General features: G+C 45.9%; 1 protein-coding gene across 24 annotated transcripts in view; it reads left to right on the top strand.

Annotated features, from left to right (window-relative positions):
* TACC2 (transforming acidic coiled-coil containing protein 2) overlaps nt 1-17,706 on the top strand; it is a 118,911-nt gene that overhangs the window by 23,041 nt on the left and 78,164 nt on the right. For 20 of the 24 annotated variants that reach the window (XM_086900291.1, XM_086900294.1, XM_086900287.1 and 17 more), the window contains exon 4: nt 751-6,342. In XM_086900291.1, coding sequence (XP_086756417.1) covers nt 751-6,342 — 5,592 coding nt within the window. Of the gene's footprint in view, nt 1-750; nt 6,343-16,213; nt 16,533-17,357; nt 17,511-17,706 lie in introns of those variants that run through there. The other 4 variants (XM_086900305.1, XM_086900304.1, XM_086900306.1 and 1 more) reach the window with 4 other exon arrangements.

Here is a 17,706-nt window from a genome sequence, read left to right as displayed (position 1 = left end):
AGCGTGGAAAACTGAGGTCCACACAGTGAAAAATACTTAAAATAACTTCTCCTTCTCGCAGTTAGTCATCTCTGACTCTGTTTTTTCTAGCTTATCTCTAATGGGTGGAGAAAGAGAGCACACCAAGGGTTGTAGCTTAGATGCACTGAAATCAAACACTGCAGAGAAATGAGCTCATCGGGTGTGGATCGTGGCACAGCAGCATCCCACACTGGGCAGGGTGAGCCCTTTGACCTTTTGGTGAGAATCAACTCTGCTCATCTGTTGGAGAAAACATTCAGCAGATGGGCCCTTCTTAATCTTCTGCTACACACTCGAGTCCAGCCAGATAACAGCAGTGTGTAGCTTTGGCAAAGTAGTCTCTTAGAGGCAGAAACAAAAAGCCTTTCTTTGAGGGTCTGTGGGTTTTGCCAGTATTGGGAAAATTCACAGTATTTTTTTTTCCCCTGTTGCTCCTGAAGTCTGTCAGATGTGTGTCCCTTCTCCCCACACTTGTCCAAGATTTTGGAATGGTTAAAATGCATGCCATGAGCACGGTGGCTCTCAGGTAGGACTGGGAACACACTGGGCAGAGTAATAAGCATTTAAATCACTGTGTCTGATGGTTTAACTCCTGAAAGCAGATTACCAGCTCAGTGCATGCACTGCATGGCTTTGAAACATCAGAGGCACAAAACGGTTTTATTCTTTGCTTCTTATTCTTTGCTTCTTTATTGACATGAAACAAATAAACGTTTCCATTGTTGGCAGCATCAGTAATGAAGGCATCAGTAGCCAAGGTGCTGAAGAGCTACCCAGCCCAAATTCCAACCCAAATTCTTCCAGCACGGTGTCTCCAGAGGGGACGGGACAGAACACTGCCTTGCAAGAGCAAGGAGGACAAACACATCTCTTACAGCGCTCTGCTGAAGCAAGGGAGAGGAGCCTGCCCAAAGAACCTGCCAGGGGTGACAAAAAACACAGCTCAGACTGCGACACAGCACAGCCACCACCAGGTCTGGGCAATGACAAGGAAGAGGGACTGGCACATGCCCAATCTGAGGGTGACACCGCTGCCTCCTCTACCGAAAGCAAGGAGAATGAGCCCGGAGGGGCACGCCTGGAGCCCGGCCCTGCGGCAGCGCTCACTGCAGCCACACCAATGGTCTGGGGAGAATTGGGATGGTTTCTGCAGGATGAGCAGCTGGGTGACATGAGGCAGCCACATGGCAGCACACTTCCCCAGGGTGAAGCAGCAGGAGGTTGTTTTACTGCTCAGGAGCCAGGAGTTTGGGAAGTAGGTCAGCTGCAGGCAGAAATGCAGCAAGGTAGACAGGACACAGATGGTGGAGAGGGTCTGCTAATGAAAAAGGAAACCTTAATCCCAAATTATCCAGCAACAGGAGGCTCAGACAGTGAAAAATTTGGAGCAATTGTGAATGCTCAGGGCTTCACTGAGAGCTGTAATCTACAGATGGGGGCTGAAACAACAGCTAAAGGGAATGAGGCAAATCCAGCTCTGTCTGGAAGCAAAAGGAAGCAATCAGATGCCTGTACTTTAATGTCAGAGCTGCCTTCTAGCCCTCCAAATCTCTTCCTGGTACCAAAGCCTGAGGAGCCTTCGAGGGAATATGTGCCTGGAAATGGCTCTCAAGATCCAGCGAGGAGTGAAGCAGTGAAAACAGCCTCTGAAAAAAACAAACCCCTTTTTCAAAGAGAGCTTCAAAAGGAGCATGAGCTTGTTAGTGCTGAGCACTTCAGTGAGCCTTTATCATTTGAGAGAGAGGAAGAAGAAAAATCAGCTGTCACAACTGAAAGCCCGAAAGAAGCCAATAGCAATGAAATTATGAAAGCTGATGATGTGTCTAGAGAAAGCACTGCACTTTCTGAGACAGAAAGCATTATCAGTCCCACCAAGGAAAATTCAGTGGTAGATAAAAGATTATTACTGGAAGAAAATGCATTAAGTACTTCTTTGAGCAGATCCACAGAGCTGTATCAAAAAGAACCGGGGGTGGATGTAAGAGGAAGAAAAAATGGAATCAAAACAGAGGATGCACAAGTGTCAGAAACCAGTGAATTACCTGAGGGCTCAAGTGAGGCAGGAAGACAAATTTTGAGCTCTGTTAACAGCCACCACCAGGACATGGAAAATACCCATTTGGAACACGATCCTGAAGAATTCAGTCTTTGTGAAAACACTACAACAGGTGACCTGGGGGAAGAAAGTGGGGGGAAACCTCTGAATTTAGACAGTAACTTTAAATTACCCGAAGGCAATTCCCAGTCTCGTGGCTGTGAACCTGAACAAGAAATGAGCAGAGAGAAAGCAGCTGCCCCAGATGGCCTGGGGGACGAGCTCGTGGCTTCACCCCTATTGGCAAGGGAGGAATGCCCACAGAGTTTTGGTTGCTTTAACACTGAGGCAGAAGGCAAAACCTGGGACCAGTCAGGCTGTAACAGGACTGAAAATGTTTGTTTAGATGGGGCACACAGCTCACTGCTTCTCCACCCTGGGAATAATCATATTAAGCAGAGTAAGCAGGATGAGTCCTGGGAAAAGGCTTTTGCTAGAGAAACTGTGTTGGAATCTGAATGCAAAGCTGAGAGTCAAGAAAAGCCTGAGAGCTCCAGCAAGTCAGGAGACAGTGCAAAAATGCCCGAATTAAAACTTGATCTCCAGGCCTTAAATGAATTGGCAGGGACTGTGGGACAAACCAAGGAGGCCTCACAGGCTCTGGGAACCAAAGAACAGAACAGTCACATCACCAAAGCACCTCACAGAGATCCAGAGCAGGAGCCTGCAGCTGCACACAGCAGTGCTGGGGATGGAAATCAAAATAAGGGTGTTCAACAAGAGAAGCACCAAACCACCAAGAAAAGTTCTGCAGAGGATGAAGACTTGGCTCAGAAAAGTAAATGTAAATGGGATGTGCAAGCTCAGCTGGAGCAAGTGGCTGCAGAAAGTCTCAGAAATGCACAGGTGGCTCCTTCAGAACCCCCCAAAGCTGCAGGACTTACAGATGACCAAGTTCACACCGAGGAAAGGGGTGACAGCCACGTCCCTGCAAACGAGTGTCCCTCTGAGAGGGACAGCAGCAGCTCCTGGGAGGTCCTGGGGCGCAGTGTCCCAGAGGGGCAGGAGAACAAAGGTGTTCCAAGAGCTGCTCCCCAAGCAGAGCGAGCGGAGCAGTCGCTGTCTGCTGCTGGTGACAGTCCCTGGAGCTCAAATGCAGATCCTGAGCAGCAGAGCAGCCTGACAGCTGCCAGGAGAGCAGATGATCAGCAGCACAAGGGAAGGGCACCACAACCCGAGCAGCTGGACCGAGATAATCACAGCAACTTACCACGAATACCTCTGGACACTTCAAACAACCCTGACAAACAATCTTCCATGCCAGGTCCAGCACCACCCCAGTGTGGCTCTGACAGGCCAAAAGAGCAGGACAAGGACGACAGCAGCACTGAGGATGTGGGCAAACACGGGCAAAACTCTTGTGGTGTGACCGCGCTTAATTGGCGAGACGAGCAAAACAAAACCCATCTCACGGCAGAGGAAAAGTGCTGCAGTAAGCAGAGCTCAGGCAAGCCCGAGCAGGGTGATAATTCTTTGATCTCAGCGAGGCAGCATGAAGCAGCATGTCAGAGAGACACGTTTTGTATAGAACTTGAAAGGAATGAGCAGCCAGGCAGCGTGTGCAGGAGGGAGGATAATGCTGGAGAAAGCTGTGCTGATGCTATAAACACTCTCCCAGGGACACAGGACTCAGCAAGTGCCACTAACATAGCACAGGCTTTGCCAGGCGATACAGAAATAGCACATACTTCTGATTATTCTGAGAAAAATGATCCCCAAATATCTCATCCAGAAATGCAAAGGAAAATGCCATTAATGGCAAAAAAACCTGAAAATATCCTGACTGCTGATGGGGGAATCACCCAGAAAGATGAAAACATGGGGATGAGTTGTGAGGACAGTGCTTCTGTCCCAGAAACAAGGATCATAAAGCCTGATACAAGTCCAGGGGCACAAGGATCTCCTTCACCTTCACAGGCACACAGGGAAGTAATTCCCACTGATAACCCACATAAATCCAGCTGCATTCAAACTGTAACAGAGCAGCCTGGTTATTGTCAAGCACATTTTACAACTTCTGCACTCAGCCATCCCAGCCAGCAATCTGGAAACAACATGGACAAGAGTACCGAGGGAGAATCATTAAATAATGAGCTGGAAGTTGTAGCACCCCAAAACACCTTAGAAGGGAACACTAATTTGCAGGGTCCCCTAGATCCTCAGGTGTCAGCACCCTTAGGTCCCTCACCCAGGGTAAGCACAGGTAAAGCAGCAAATTCAGAAAATATCTCTGCAGGGAATATGTGTGTGAGTGAAAAAGACTGTCCAGACCAAAGTTTTCAGGGTGATGGAGACAGAATTTTTGCCCTGTCAGAGGCTTTGAATGTAGGGCAGAGAACTGGAAACTTATCACACTTCAGTTCTGAGAAGCTGAAGAAAGAGATCTCTGCAATTAAATCCAAAAAAACAAAAAGTGAGCCCAACTTCAAAGAACAGCAAAGTGACAGTTCAGCAGAGTCTCTGTTAGCACTCCCTACTCCAGAAGGGAAGCTGCTGAGCCTTTCATCATCACGAGAAGGCTGTAATGAGGAAATTGCAACCAATATCGGCGTAGATGACAAGTACAGTAAGATCTTAGAGAAACCTGGGAATTCAGAAAAAATGGAAGAGCTTTCAAAACAGAATAATAACATAACCAGGGCAGACATCAGTGTCTCTGAGCAGTCTGCAGAGAACTCTGGAAGGGAGCATGAGGCTCTGACTTGCAGCTCTCTGGACATTGGCTCCAGCATCCCAGACTTCAGGGAACACATCAGCCAGATTTTTAAAAAAACTGTTCACAGCACACTGAGTGCTGAATTACCCCAGCTTTTGACTGAAAACCATGCAGGCTTCAAGCAGAGTCCAGTGGCCAAGGACACAGCAGAACTCTGTGGTGCTGAGAACTTTTCAGAACCAAACAAGGCGGGCAAAGGGGCTCCCGAGGACACCTCAGAAGCAGAGGGGCAAGAGTTGTCTTTAGCTGCTGAGATTTCCTGCAAAGCTGCCGAGGGCAAATCTCTGCAACATGAAAACACAGTGGCAGAGCTGCCACCAGCAAGTCTCCAGGACACTGAGGAAAGCAGGCAGCCTGCTGGCTGTTTAGAAGCGGTCCCTAGCTTGGATGGCGCTCCATCTGCCGAACAAGCTCCGGAAAATCTGCACAAGCCGGGCAAACCCACTGAGAGCGGTGAGATGGAAAGAGAGGAAGGCGTGTGCGCTGGTGGCGTTGATCCTGAATCGCTAATAAGCTTAGAGATAAAGAAGCAAGGACCAGCTTCATCTGATGGGGCAGCAGCTGAGAACTTCCCTGCGTGTTCCGACAGCCAGCAGCAACCCACCGGAGCTGTTATCTCTGCAGGCGATGTGCAGGGGAGGGACGTAGAAGATGCTGCTGCCACAGAGGGAAATAACTTAATTACAGAGTGCAATGCAGAACCAGTTTCCTCTGAGGAGGATGTAAGTCTTCCTACTGCACAGTGCCAGGATCCTAAGCCAAATGAACAGGAGAAAAGTGAGTACGGTGATGCAGACGTTGCCAAGAGCATCTCTGACATGGCAGCTTCAACGCTTGTCCCGGGAGGATCTTACAATCATGAAAAATTGCCAGACAGTTTCAGCCTGTCACCTGAGGAAAATCAGGAGGCAAACACTCACAGCAATTTTGTGCATGACATTAGGTCTCAGAGTGACGTGCAGATGATACAGGATGAAGCAGTAAATAGGAAATGCTTGGAAACATCGGGAAATTCTCAAGATGCACAGCAAGAAAAGGAAGTGACCATGCACGGGTTAATAGATTACTTAAAAACTGAAGTAAGCCAGGATGATTGCTTGCAAACTGACTGTAAACTAGAATCTGGCAGTATGACTGAGGGAGATGTGAAAGAGAGCAGTGACACAGTGAGGACAGGTAACGAGAAAAGTGGAGACATCCCTGAAACTGGTACTGCAAGGATGTTAGTCACTGCTGAGGGAAACTTAGCTATAAACACCAGCACTGAAGAGCAGGAGGCAGACCTGTACAAAAACCACTCTCCAACCCTCCCTGTGATGGAGCAGGGTGAGCATTCTGCACGTGCAGATCTCACTGATGCTGAGAATCAGCCAAGCAAGATGAATTCAGAAGACGAAAGCTCCCTCCAGGATGCCAAAGGAAAGCTATCACCGCTTGCATTAACTGAGCCTAAGAACCTTGACCTCAGTGAACTTCAAGACATGGCTGTGGCAGGATTACCCACTGAAAGGTATTTACTTTGAATTACTACGTGAAATGGTTGGCAGGAGCCCAGGGCTGGATGGAGAGGGGTGCAATTTTCCAGGCAGGTGCCCATTGTCTGGGCAGTTTGGGAGCGCACGTCACTCACTCTGTTCTTAATTTTATTTTAAATATACGTTGCTTCTAAATGTGGATTACATGACAAAAAAAAAAATAATATTTGTATGGACAGAGAGGTCCTAAAAGCTGAGGAGCAGAGTTCTGAGCTGTTCCATCTGCTGGGCCGGATTCCTGCCCGTACCTGTGCGGATTTGCATACACTTGCCAGCGCTCTCACCTTGTAGCCTGAAGTTAGGCATACAAATTGCACTTCCTAGCCTTAAGTTAGGAGACTTTTACTTCAATTTTGGTGACCCAGTTAAATGAGACCTGCAGCATTCACATGGTGTAGTGCAGTGTTTAAAAACAAGCCTATGGAGTAACCCAATTACTCACAGTTAGGTTGTCTGGGCCTCCCTCTTATCCTCCAGTACAATATAATTGCACTGACAGTGCCTTTGATCACTGTGTTATTCAGTGTTTCTAATGACATGGAGTTGTTTCAGATGTGAATTCTTCTGAGCTAGGACTTGTGGAGCCTCAGAGTTGCTTTTTTGGTTTTATTTAATTTATTTTCCAAACCTAGAAGTAACTGCTTTAATAAAGACTTTTTTTTTTTTTTTTTCTTTTTTAATGAGAATCTACTTTGCTGTTTGAATTCCTAGTTTGATACACAGTTAATTCAGGATAATTATGATCTTAGAACAGGTGATTTCCCTTTATCTAGTCATGTCACTGCTTCCTCTGTAGCCTCAGAACTTGCTTGCACACTGTCCCTCTCTTTTCTGTATCAGAGGAGGCAGCAATGGCAGAGATAACAGCAGAGCACAGGGCTACAGGGAAAAGCCAAACTGTATCAGACAATGCCAATAAATGGTCTGCAAAGGTGGAATCTTTCTAAGTAATCCCAAAACCACAGATGGCACTAACTGACCAATGAGGGAAAATGTTCCAGTGCCACATTCCTTCAAGGCTGAGGGGATAGAACCATATTGTAAATGAAAATACCTGAAGTGGTTCAGTTGTGGTGAGAATGTGGGTGAGTTCTGCCTGCTATGGATGGAGGCTGAATGTCATCTAATTGTGTGAGCAGAATATATACTAGAAAAATATTAGAGGTGGTGGAAACCAGGACAACTGTGTGACAAGGAAAGGAGACCCTGTTATTTCTCTTGAAGTCCTTTCTTTTCTGTTTGCTTCCCTTTACACAATGGGAAGCTTCACAGTGGGTAGCTTTGAAATTCCCAAACAAATTGCTGGCATGGGCTGGCTCAGGAGCCACAAAGGACTTTGGGCAGTGCTTGTGTTTCATATCAGGGTGGGTATCATACTTTAAATAAATACCTGTGGCAAGCAGGGCAGGGCTCTTGAAACAGCTGCTGACAATTCACGGAGTAGTTGCTTAATGCTTGCATATGCTTCAAGAATTCATTATCACCTGTTTTTCCAGCATGAGGGTTTGCATCAACAGGCAGCTGCTCCTTTTGGACTGTGGCTGTCCAAAAGGCTGAAACACTGGGGACTCTCAGAGGTCCAGAGGAGCCTCTGCCCTGGTCAGGCTGATTTTTAGAGCAATATGCATTTATACCACAAAAAAGAAGCAGAGAGCATTAGCTGAGCTGCCTGGTCTGTCTTCATCAGGTCCAATACATTGAGCAATCCAGTTTTCCTGAGATTACAACTGGGTTTGTTTGTACCATTACATTTCAGGGTGTATTTCACATGCTGTGTATGTCAGCCACAAAGCTTTGAGTGCTTTGCAGTGGTTTGTTGCCCTGCCATCCTTGCAGAGGATAAACTGCCATGCAAACTGAGGTGCACATTTCTCAGAGCTGATTGTGAGGATATGGACCTGATATAAAGAGCTCCAGGGAGAAAGATTCCTCCCCAGCTCTCAAAATAATTATCAGTACAAAATAAATTATGTTTAGGAGAAGGAAACAGTTCTTAGAACTATTCAGAACCTTTCTACTGAGAAGGAGAAGGTTCTGAATTATATCAGCTTTGTTTTCTTCCCCTTCCACCTCTTCTGGATAACTCCCTCTCTTACAAGATCCCTGATGCTGAAACCCCACTGAGTTGTGCTTGAGGGGTAAAGTTGTGTGATCTAACTCTTAAATTCTTGTTGGGATTTCCTCCTGGAGAGGAAATAGAGGAATTTCTTCCCTCTCTGGCTATGGCCTGGGAGGAGGCTGGTCTGGAGATGAGTAGTGAATCCAAGCACTGCCTGCAGTGATTTCTGCTACCCACTTTAGGGGAGCAGCTCTGGTCAACTGATGAGGAGAGCTCTTAGGTGTGCAGGCAACAGTACAGCACCAATCACTCCCCTTCAAATCTTCAGCAAAAAGGACATTTCATTCATTTTTGGGGAGGAGATGGTGGCTGAAGCCACCCTTCCTTGTGGAACTACAGCTGTGCTAACAGCAGAAGCAGGGAAGAGTTGGATTTTGGCAAACCTGTCTGTCAGCACTGAAAAAGACTGAAAAAAAACTCCACATTTTTTTGATGCTTTTAACTCTCTTTACCAAGTCAATAACAGAAAACCTGTATTCCTAATGGCCACATTTGGGAATCAAAATGTTAATATTCCCACTTATTGGGCATACTTCAATTTGCTTCACTTCTCTGTCTGAGGTTTACTTGGAAAGGAAGATCAGGACTTGAGCTGTTTTTTTTGTTTGTTTTTTCTCCTTTTGCAATAGATATCCACATATTTGTAATGTAACCCATATATTTGTAATGTAACCAACACCTTTCTTTCATGGTGGGATAATGGAGGTTCCTGTATGCACAGGGAGTCCTTAAGTCCCTGAAATGCTCCTGTTTGCACCATGGACTGTGACAGATGTTGAGCAGAACAGAGTGGAATAAAATTGGAAACGATGGCAAAATTTTAAGGATATTTAGAGGAGGGATGGATTTTTGATAAGCTGCTGTAATTCAACTGTCTGGCACATGCAAGCTGCCATTGCCTCTTGGAAGAAGTTGTGAGGGAGTTCTGTGAAGGGGAGGCTGTGGAGTCACTCCCAGATGTGCAGGTACAGAGAGCACATTGCATTTGTTGCTTTGGCTGGGTTTGTTCTCCAGCCTCTGGGTGCTCCAGGCTCACAGAGATGCTCAGGGGCTCAGCTGGGCTGGGAGTGCAGTCAGGGAAGGGCACAGGGGGCTGCAAACACGCAGCAAGCTGTGCCACCCATGCTCTCAGAGAATGCAGAGTTCTGCTGCACCGACTGCCATCACCAATCAAAACAACATTTCTATATGGGAAGTACATGGCAGCAGTTGGAGTCAGCAAAACTCCTTGAAAAACATTCCTCATGTCCTCTGCATAGGTCAGACAAGATCTCTAAAGCTGGTCCAGACATTCTTTGTGCTTGCCATCAAAAATTGGCAAGAATGTTCACTTCTTAGTAAATATGACTTGTTTTTTTTTTTGTCTGCATGACAAATACAATATTAAATATTTTAACAGTCCTGCTGGATGAGGTGGGGAATGTAGAACTGCTTTTCAGATCAGGCAAGTGGGTTTTGAGCACTAAGGCTTTGTCTTGTTAGCATCTGAAAACAAGAGTTTGGAGTTAAAAGGAAACTTGTCAAAACACTGATTATGCAGCTCTTTATTTCCCTATTTTTTAACTTCAAAATCAATTCAGGTGTGTAGCATCTTAGGCTTACAAAGCAAAGGGAAAAGTAGCTGGAGGTGATTTACACATAAATGAAATGCACAAAATGAATCAGGTTATTTATCTCTCCTGTCCTTCTTCCTTTGTATCTGAATTCTTTCTCTTTATTTTCCTCTGTTCTCACTGTCATTTTTATCCTTACTAGGCACAGCTGTTTGTACAGTTGTGCCTTTGGAGATGCCTGCAGTCCTGAATTAAATTAACAGGATGGGCAGTTCTGTGGGAATTTCATCTGTGTGAAGGCTGAGATATTTAAGTTTGGTGTTCTCCTATTCACAGAAGAGTAAAAATGAAGATAACTTTGCTCTTACCCAACGAACATCTCCCATGGCTTTCTGGGAAGTGAAAGGGAGTTTTGCCAGCTACTTTCATGAATTCCAGTGACTGAGCTGACCTCTGGTTTAGGCAGCAGCTAAGTATTTATGAAATTAGTAAAGTATTTATAAAATGCTGATTGGATAGTATGCCCTGTTATATCCAAACACATTCCAGTGAAAAAACAGGTGTGTGAGACCATGCCACACATTCATGAGGTAGATATTGACACGGATGGGTGATACAAGAGCTGCTGTTTTCACACATCCTTGTGTTTCTCAAGACATTACATTTCTTTAATCAAATACAGAAATTTGCTGAGGAAATCCAGTGTGGACACTGCCATACATAGTCCAATGTCTGGACAGGAAGTTTAGCATTGTTTTTTGTTTTCTTCCCTCATTAAATAAAAATTACTTTCAGATCACTTTTCTTTTTCTTCCTAATTAGATTTCTCCAGATGTATTTTTCAACCTGGCTTCTTCCAAGTAATCTGCCTGTTTTCTCAAAATCATTTCTGCATCTTACAGAGATCCCCTATTCTTTCTGTTCAAACACAGTATTTTCTGGCTTCTTGGAAAATAGGATATACCATGGAGCTTCTTCCATGGTCCCTGTGTCTAACAGAATATGCAAAGTAGGATTAGCCCCATGTTTGAACTCCATGGAGGGCATCTCTGAAATCAGCAATTACAGACACAGGGATGTGTCTGAAGAGCTAGAGCTCCATTGTTCTTGAATTACCTTTCTCATTCTATTTTTCCTCCTATCTTTTATGTTGATTCTCTGGAGCCTGTCTTATCAATACTGCTCCAGGTGTATGGGAATCCACAGATGCATTGCTAAAAACAAGAGGGGATTTTTTTAGTTATTGCAACTCCTTAATATCTGGGTACCCTGGAAAAATAAAAAAAAATACGTTATATGTGTCCATTTGATCATCTACTCTCACCTCACAGGTAAATTCTTACAGTGGAGACTCTTTGGTCTAAAAGAAGTTCTCTCTCTCTCAAGTTGCAGTAATAAGTGCAGAAATGTTAATTGCTGCAATCAAAGGTATAATTGTTCTGGATTCTAAGGTCCCTGTGAAAGCTGACTCCCACCATTCTGTGCCTGGGGAAGGACCAGCCTTAGAATGTTGCTGTAATCTTGTTCTTCTTGCTGGAACCTGCTCAGCATCTCCTCTCTGTTCAGCCAGGCTCAATCCTTCCTCTTCCCCACTGCCCCTCTTTGGTATCCACCAGCCCCAGTGAAATAACCAGCTGCCCAAAAGTGCCTCAGGACTCCACAAGGTTGTTTCCAATTTAATTTCACTAATTGACTTGCTTTCCCTCTTGGTACATTCCTTTCCAGACAGCTGGGTGAGAGGCTGCAGCCTGCCCTTGAAGTGGGTTAATGCTGGCCCAAAATCTCTGCTCTACTGGAGAGATCCCAGCCAGGGAGAATTCTGCCCTGTCCTGTCATCCTTTCCCACCCAGACCATCCTACAGGCACTTTACTCACAGTTGTCCTGCTCTGCTTAAATAAGAGGGGTGCACACTTGTTTCAACAGATTAAAAAAAATCACATTAGGAAGACAGGCTGTATGTATAAGTAGGATCTAAGTGATTCATTGGCCTGCTGTTTCCCAACCTCCAGCTTGTCAATCTTGGCTTCTCCTTGTCCATGGTGCTCTGAAAAACATGGAGCATGTGCTCCATGAAACTCATCAAACTGCTTTTTTTTAATTATTCTCCAGACTGTTTTTCCTAGCTGTATTGGCTGAGGAAACACAAACAGTGTAATCAATAAAGCCTTTTTTTTTTTTTTTAAAGGCACTCAAGAGCTTATGTAAAATCTTTGGAATTTGTAACCATGATAACATTGTTATGCTCTCCTAGCTGATAGAAATATCAAAGCCTGCTAAGAATAACTCTGCAGCAGACAGAGAAGATTGGATTTGTTTCCTGGAATGGAAGCAAAAAGCATGAATACATTGCTCAGTTACTAACAACTAAGGAAAAAAAATAAATAGACACTTAAAAATTCCACTTCCCCTTCCAAACAATGTCATTAAATGACTCAAAATACAGAGTTAGTTTTGCTGAATATTTAAAAGTCTCCACGATTTTCCACATCTTCTCTTTTTTTAATGTGTTGTGATGGTACATGAAACTTACATTATGTCTACCATTCTCCAAATATTGCTCTTCTGGTAAAACTCTAAATAAACTTGGTTTGCTAGTGAAGTTATCACTGGAATTTGTGAGGCTTTGAGTCTAGCCTAGGGTTTTCTAAAAACCAATCTTACTTAATTGGAAATTTGTAAAACGGCAGTTTCCCATCACTTTCATCCTCCAAGATGAAATGGGTTAACACTAAACTTTCCTTTGGATTTAGGTGAAAGTCTGGGAATTTAAAGAGACAGCCATCCTAAAGCCTCTCCATGCAAAAATTGCTGGGAAATGCAGAACCTAATTTTCAGCCACCACAAATGATGATTGTGGGCAATTTGTATGTGGAAAGTAGTGGGAATATAAAGTTCAGGTGTGTTGTTACAGACGTGGCTTGGTATCTCAGCCAGGCTGCTCTGCAGTTAATTGGCTCTGTGGTTTTGCAGAGTGAGTGACTGTGAACCTCTGGTTAGGAAATGCAAACAAGAAACTCCTCTTTTAGTCTAAACAAACTGAAGTACATTTATATGGATTTGTTGCAGAAAAGTCTTAAAATGGGCACCAAGTTTGCACAAAGAACAATTTAAAATCACACATACATTTTTTTGCAAGGGCATGCTGTGATAGGCCAAGGGAGAATTTTAAAATGAAAGAGGGCAGGGCTAGATTGGATATAGGGAAGAAATTCTTCCCTGAAAGGGGGATGAGACCTTGGCACAGGTTTTCCAGAGAAGCTGTGGCTGCCCCTGGATCCCTGGAAGTGTCCAAGGCCAGGTTGGACAGGGCTTGGAGCGGACTGGGATAGTGGAAGGTGTCCCTGCCCATGGCAGGAGTGGCTCCTGGCAGATGTCCCTTCCAGCCCAAACCATTCTGTGAGTCCATGATTTACATTTTTAAAAGTGTCCCCCCTGATATGTGCTATCCTGATGCTTTCTGGACTTTCCTTGCAGCGGTTCCCTGGGAGCCAGGGAAGGGTTTAGACTCTGGCACAGCCGTCCCGTGGGATGTCTCCTGCTCCCAGTCCCTCTCAGCAGCCACTCGCTGCTCTGGTCCAGCTCTGCCCTCCAGAGAAACCTTTCACAAGGCTTTCCTTGGCAGCTCTGATCTGCCCCAGCCACCCCTGCCCTGTCATTGTCTGCTGGGAGCTTATCTCGTTTCCCTGCTTCTTTTCAGTTCCCTCTGCACTCCTCAAGCCCTGTCAGGTAGCTCAGGCACACCTGAGCACGCTGTTCCTGGAGTTTCCTCCTATCACATTCCCACTTCTAAATAGCAAAGGGCACTGGGAGACAATTGGAAATGTTTCTGTGGCAAAGGTGGGTTGAAATTGCTTCACAGTAGGTCAAAGGGTTTAGGCACAGCAAAAGGCTAAGGGATAAACAGGTAGAGGCATGTTGTCTGAGAAAAATGAGAGTTTATTCCAAAAATGCTCGGTTTGGTTCTGTTAGCAGGGACATGGCTCATCTGTGGCCACGGCTTTGAGCCAGACTGCTGCTCGCAAAGAAAATAAAACTTTATTTTAATGAATCATCCTCTTTCCAGGGTTTCCTTCCCCCCAGGGCTGTTATACCTGCAGAAGCTATTTGTGAAATGGCTTCCAGATGGCAAAAGAGGTTAATTCCCCCCAAAATGAGAGAGGGACTGGATCCTTGTACCTGTATCAAAAATCACAGTAAATTTTTCCATGGCTGGTTTCCTACTGCTCAGGGAGCAGGATATGATAGAGATGCTCTCCCCAGAAAGCTTTAACTCTCAGGCTCATCTTAATTCTTGCTGTCACAGTGGGTGCTGCTGGCTCCAATTCCTGCTACCAAGTGAGTTTTTCCCACCCTACGCACAGCGTTTGCTCCATGCAAAGCCATGTCCTGCAGCCCAGATGATGTTGGCACTCTTTATGTCTTTCATTTTAACCCATTTAACCCATTATTTGGTGTCTGGGGATCATTTGGTATAGTGTTTTATTTCCTGGACAGGTATCTGAATTGTTAAAAGCAGCAATGAGCACGTGGAGGGGAAATCCCCATCTTCTGCTCTCAGACTGGATGACAAAGTTCTCCTCTAACACAAAATTTACCTGAACGAAAACCTGTTGCCTGCTTGTACCTACAGAAGATCAGACAAGGGCTAGAAGTAGAAACAGTTAACTTTTTTAACACAAAAGAGTTAAAAAATTAAAAAGTGAATAATATATTTCCCTATATTGTAGGTATATATATATCCCTACATATATATATATAACCCTGCAGCCTAGTTCTGAACTGATGCTTTGAGAAGTCCACAAGGTATCATCACTGTACTTTAACATTAAAGGGAGATGCACAGTCCTGCTAGGGGCTGATTTCTGAGGAGGAAGTGTTAGTTTTGTCCCCCAAGATGTGACAGCTGAAGGGTTTGGAGACATGGAGTCAGCTGGGAAACTAACTCAGCTAAATTGAGCCTCGGTAACCCTGGCATTTTATCCAAAATATTTTGATTCCTTACCAAATGCCCAAACTACCAACTCTGTTGCTGTGGAGAGAGATACCATAAAGCTTATGGTTATTGTATGGCATGTTATAAACATGATAATGATCTCTCTGGGGAGAGACTCAATTAATTCCTTGGGTGCTGGCAGCTCGTATATGTAATTTGGTGTATACCCATGCAGACTTAGTTATCTATAAAGCCCTTCTTTTGTGTTGTAATAAATCCATGAGATTAATAATTAAAGCTGCTCCATTTTGTTCAAGGTAAAGAAATTGTAAGAAAACAGGTAAAAACCTATGGAAAGAAAGAAACTCAAAAGAAAGCAAGTAAAGGAACTTTTAAGAAGGCAGGTAAAGATTAACCTATATGAAGGCAGGTAAAGAAACCTATGAGAAAACCTGTGTGACTTTAGGAGTTGGAATTTAACCCAACAATTAAGTTAGGATTAAAAATTGTTTGGTTTAGATTTTTAAAAAAAAATTATTTGCTTAGCTATAAACAACACTTCAGTGAAAGCTATTAAAAAACTTTATGTCTGCATCCCGAAAACATTTTTAAAAGTTCTGCTTAAAGTTGGGTAAAAGACCATTCTTGCCGCCTGAAACTTAAAAGAATGCTGCCCAGCCCCATGAATTAAACCAGGCTGTTCTTGAGTGGCTTTTAAAGCCTTGGGAGCTATGCGTGTGTGCTTTAAGCGTTACAATCACCGTAACTCAATCTCTCCACATCCCCCCACCTCCAGCGGATGGAAACTCTGAAATTCCACCGTAAAACCGGGGAGGGGGGAGGAAGAAAAACTTGGATAAACACAAGAGAAGCCACGTGCGGGCCGGCTAGCGGGGCTGGCTGGGGTTTTTGCTCAGGGATCGGTGCGGGCCGGGGTCTTTGCTGAGGGATCGGGGCTGGCCGGGGGTTTTGCTGAGGGAGCGGGGCGGGCCGGGGCTTTTACTGAGGGATCGGGGCTGGCCGGGGGTTTTGCTCAGGGAGCGGTGCGGGCCGGGGCTTTAGCTGAGGGAGCGGGGCTGGCCGGGGCTGTAGCTGAGGGAGCGGTGCGGGCCGGGGCTTTTGCTGAGGGAGCGGTGCGGGCCGGAGCTTTTGCTCAGGGAGCGGGGCTGGCCGGGGGTTTTGCTGAGGGAGCGGGGCTGGCCGGGGCTTTTGCTGAGGGAGAGGTGCGGGCCGGGGCTTTAGCTCAGGGAGCGGTGCGGGCCGGGCGGGCCGCGCTGCCCGGGAGCGCCGGGGGAGGACCCGGGCGCGGCACCGCGGCCGCTCCGGCCTTTCCTCGGGGAGCCTCATGGGAGGAGCCTGCGAGCAGCAGCAGCTCCGGGCTCCTCTTCCTCGGCCTTTTGTAGGCTCCCGGAGCAGCAGAGGGAGCGGGGCTCGGCGGTGCCCGCCCGCGATGGGGGGAGCGCAGGGGAGCGCTGGCCGAGCGAGGGGCTGCGCCCGGGGCTGTGCTGCCAGCGAGGATGAGTGCGAGCAGGAACGCTGGTGATTATTTCCTGGCGTTGGTAAGTAGACACTTGTGAGTGGGAAAGTTGTCTGGGTTTTTTTTTCCCCTCTTTCCTTTTTATTTATTTATTTATTCATTTATTTATTTTAACTTCTGGCAGCTGTTCCTCCCGCTCCCACAGCGCTGCCTCCAGCGCTGGGTCAGGATTTATTCTCCTTCCCCCTCTCCAAAATAAAAAGACTGGGTGGTTTTGTGGCTCCTGCGCTGGTTTCTGGCTGGGTTTGGGGTTTCTGGTCGAGTGAGGAGGAGACTCTGTGAGTGCTCTTTGCACTGAGGAACTTCAGGTTTGCTGGCTGGGGAGGCTGAGAATTTGGGAACTTTGAAATCCTTCTCCGATGACATCAGGACGTGACCGAGAGCCCTTCCGAGGCTCTGAGAGCTGCTCCGTGGTGACGGGATGGGCTTTTTTTAATGGTTGACAGTTATTACAGCAAATATGCTTATTCATCCTGTGCAGGCGTGATTTATACTTCTGACACTTTTATGTGGCTTTCCGCTGTCCTTCTTTTAGCTCGCAAGGGAAGCAGTGCTGTAACACGTTTCAGTCCCTTTAAGTATTATAATCTAATGTAGTTGTGCTTGTTTAATGTAGTTATTCACTCTTAAGTTTGAATGCGACCACAGTAATGTAGAATGCTCTGGCAAAAAAAAAAATAAAAAATCTATTTTATTGTTATAGCTAATCATATCAGTGATCAATCTGGGTGCGCGTGTTACAGAAATTAAGGGATTTCTGAGCAAGGGTGAGAGAGGAAGTGCAGGCCCTCAGGTAACGTGTGACTAAACACCATCCCCTGCCAGGATAACTCCTCTATCTTGTCAGGGTTTCCACAAAGAGTGCCAGAAAAATACACTTTCTGAGAATGCCTCTGCATGCGCCCTGACAGCGACAGCGCTCTGCTTCCGCTCCAGCAGAACATCGGGGATTACCTGCAGGCATTGCCAGCTGCTGCACAGCTGGGGCTGCTTTCCACAGGTGGGGAATTGCCTTCAGGAGGTCTTGTAAAAAATGCTTTCATGTCTCCAGAGCCAGCTCCCGCGTTTGTTTGCCTTCCTCGTGTTGTTGGGATGGAGTTGTGCTGGAAGAGAAGGGACTCCCCTGGTGCTGGTGCCCTGTGTCCGGAGCTGGACAGCCGCGTGTTCCCGGATGGGCTGTGGCCAGCCGGAGTGAC

The sequence above is a fragment of the Cyanistes caeruleus genome, chromosome 8, assembly GCF_971803275.1.
Source record: "Cyanistes caeruleus chromosome 8, bCyaCae1.hap1.1, whole genome shotgun sequence".
In the NCBI taxonomy this organism is placed as follows: Eukaryota; Metazoa; Chordata; class Aves; order Passeriformes; family Paridae; genus Cyanistes; species Cyanistes caeruleus.
The sequence above is the reverse complement of the archived record's forward strand: the minus strand, read 5'-3'. Positions and strand labels throughout refer to the sequence as shown.